Below are 2,371 nucleotides of genomic sequence, written 5' to 3' on the forward strand. Positions count from 1 at the left end.
CTATCCTGGTCTGGTATAAATATTAAAGTATAAAAGCTTATTAAAAGCACAAAACAGTGCTCATCAACCTCATGGCTGAATAGATTATGATTTGATCCAAAGCACCAATTGCAATTATTCTGGATACACTTAACCTTTTCCTCCTCGGGACCTCAGGCCTCTTTGGTAAAATGAAGCAATCAGAGGATAACATTGATTTTCTTTTCCTATTCTTTCTATGTTCTGTGCCTGGATACTTACAGCATGGGATCATTCTATCATTTAGATGTAAAAATAATATTAGTACATATGCCAGTAATGTACTCTATGATCCTGGCTGCTTCCTTATGATGTTATGGAAGCTCCCTGTATTGGAAGGGGGTGGAAATAAGAAGAACACAAAATTGAAAACACAACTTTTATAACAAACGTCCACAAACACATAAGAACTTAAAACAAAGGAGAGCACTGTGTAACATTGGGTCATTAAACCTACAAATGCTCCCTGTATATATTAACCAGCAGTCTATTCATGGGGTTTGGAGGAATAATAAATCTTCATTGAAAGGTTCATGTAAACTTCAATTTCCTTACAGTGCAAATTTTAGGCTCATACATAAAGTCAATTAGGGCTCCACATTAGATACACACAGTAGCATTAGATTCATCATCATCATTCGAAGGGATAAAGCTACAGTAACTCTTGCTGTCACCATTCTTTATGGTGTATACTTGGGTGGCTTCCTTTATTCTACATATAAGCCCCTGACATGTATGTGGTGTATACTCACTCTACTCCAGTCGCCTGTAAAGGTCATAACACATGACTACACCTGCTACCAAGTATGATAGTCCAGTGAGCTGCTTTGTTCTCTCAAAGTATAAAAAGGACAATGAAAAGTTCTAAGAGTAGGGTGACTGGGGGTTCACTGGACAGGAGTCTGCACCCCATGGTGTGGTGGTGTGTCTCTGCTAGCCCCATATACATCCTCTGCCCCTGGAATAGTCCCTCCTGGTGGAGTCATCCTTTTCTCTTTCTGTCTCCTGTTACAAAACCAAACTCTGACCACCTCCTTTTCTAGCTGTAGACTGTCCGCAAGGCTTGTGATTTCCTGGGCAGATGGCTTGGGACACTTAAGGAAATGACTTTCCAGAGCCCCCTTGACGCTGACCTCAATGGAGGTCCTCTTTTTCCTTTTCCTGCCCTGAGCTGCTATCTTGTCTATACTGGTAGGACTTCCAGAAGACGAGTCCGCCTCTTCCAGCCACTTGTTCAACAAAGGCTTGAGCTTGCACATGTTCTTAAAGCTCAGTTGCAGGGCCTCGAACCTGCAGATGGTGGTCTGGGAGAAGACATTGCCATAGAGAGTGCCCAGTGCCAGTCCAACGTCAGCTTGGGTAAATCCTAGTTTGATTCTCCTCTGCTTGAACTGTTTGGCAAACTGTTCCAGGTCATCTGAAGTTGGGGTATCCTCATCTGAATGGTCGTGATGCCCCTGGTGCTGGGAGTGCTGCTGTTGCTGTTGCTGCTGCTGCTGTTGCTGCTGGGACTGCTGCTGGTGGCCGTGGTCGCCGTGGTGGTCCTCGTGGGCGTCCCTCAGGCCGTGATGGTGCATGCCTTGCCCGGTGCCTGGGTTGATCATGCCATTGACGGTGAAAGATGGCTGGGAGTAGATGAGACCCTGCCCGTTGGTGGAAGCCATGCTGGGCAGATGAGCTGAGGTGGTGGTCCTCCATGCCCCTGCACTGTGGTGGTTTCCGTGCGCCGGGTGCACCAGATGAGGACCTCTGCTCTGGTGCTGTAAGCTCCCTGCGCTGTGCAACTCCTCCCTGCTGGGCTGCACAGAGGGTTTGATGTCCTGCTGGCCCAGGGGACTAGTGGACCAGGGTGCCCCATCCCCGTGAGACAGAGCCGTAATCCACTGGTGTGCGTGGCTCAGAGGGTGCCCATTACTCTGCAATGTGTAGTCGCTCTGCACCAGCGTCTGTGCATCCCTGTATCCCGCAGCCTGCTGCATGCCACCGGGCTCCGCATGCACGATGGACGAGCTGGAGCTCAGCAGGTTGTAGTGGTTAGACGCTGTGGTTGCCATGACTCTCCGAGCCCGACTGATAGCCCTGCTTAAAGGAGCCGAGCATTTGACAGCTACTTCCCCTCGCCCCAGGCGCCCCTCTCTCTCTTCCCTCTCCTGCGTGTCTCTGCCCCTCTCTCCCCTGCAGCAGCCTGTGCACGCGTCCCCCGCCCCGCCTCCCCGCGCTTTCTATTGGCTGCCACCCTTGTGATTTACGTGGATACCATTAGCAACCGTAGTCAGCTCTAGCAGCTGATTGGCGGACAGCTGTAGACGCCCCGCCCACGCTCCTTACTGCTGCATCCACATGGAAGAGGAGC

General features: G+C 49.9%; 1 protein-coding gene across 1 annotated transcript; it reads right to left on the reverse strand.

Moving 5' to 3' along the window:
- Positions 1 to 383: 383 nt before the first annotated feature.
- On the reverse strand, positions 384 to 2,145 carry POU3F2 (POU class 3 homeobox 2). Its single transcript, XM_066591427.1, has one exon. The coding sequence runs from the start codon at positions 2,070 to 2,072 to the stop codon at positions 906 to 908; it is 1,167 nt and encodes a 388-aa protein (XP_066447524.1). The 5' UTR covers positions 2,073 to 2,145; the 3' UTR covers positions 384 to 905.
- Positions 2,146 to 2,371: the final 226 nt, after the last annotated feature.

This window comes from Eleutherodactylus coqui, chromosome 1 (assembly GCF_035609145.1).
Source record: "Eleutherodactylus coqui strain aEleCoq1 chromosome 1, aEleCoq1.hap1, whole genome shotgun sequence".
Classification (NCBI taxonomy): Eukaryota; Metazoa; Chordata; class Amphibia; order Anura; family Eleutherodactylidae; genus Eleutherodactylus; species Eleutherodactylus coqui.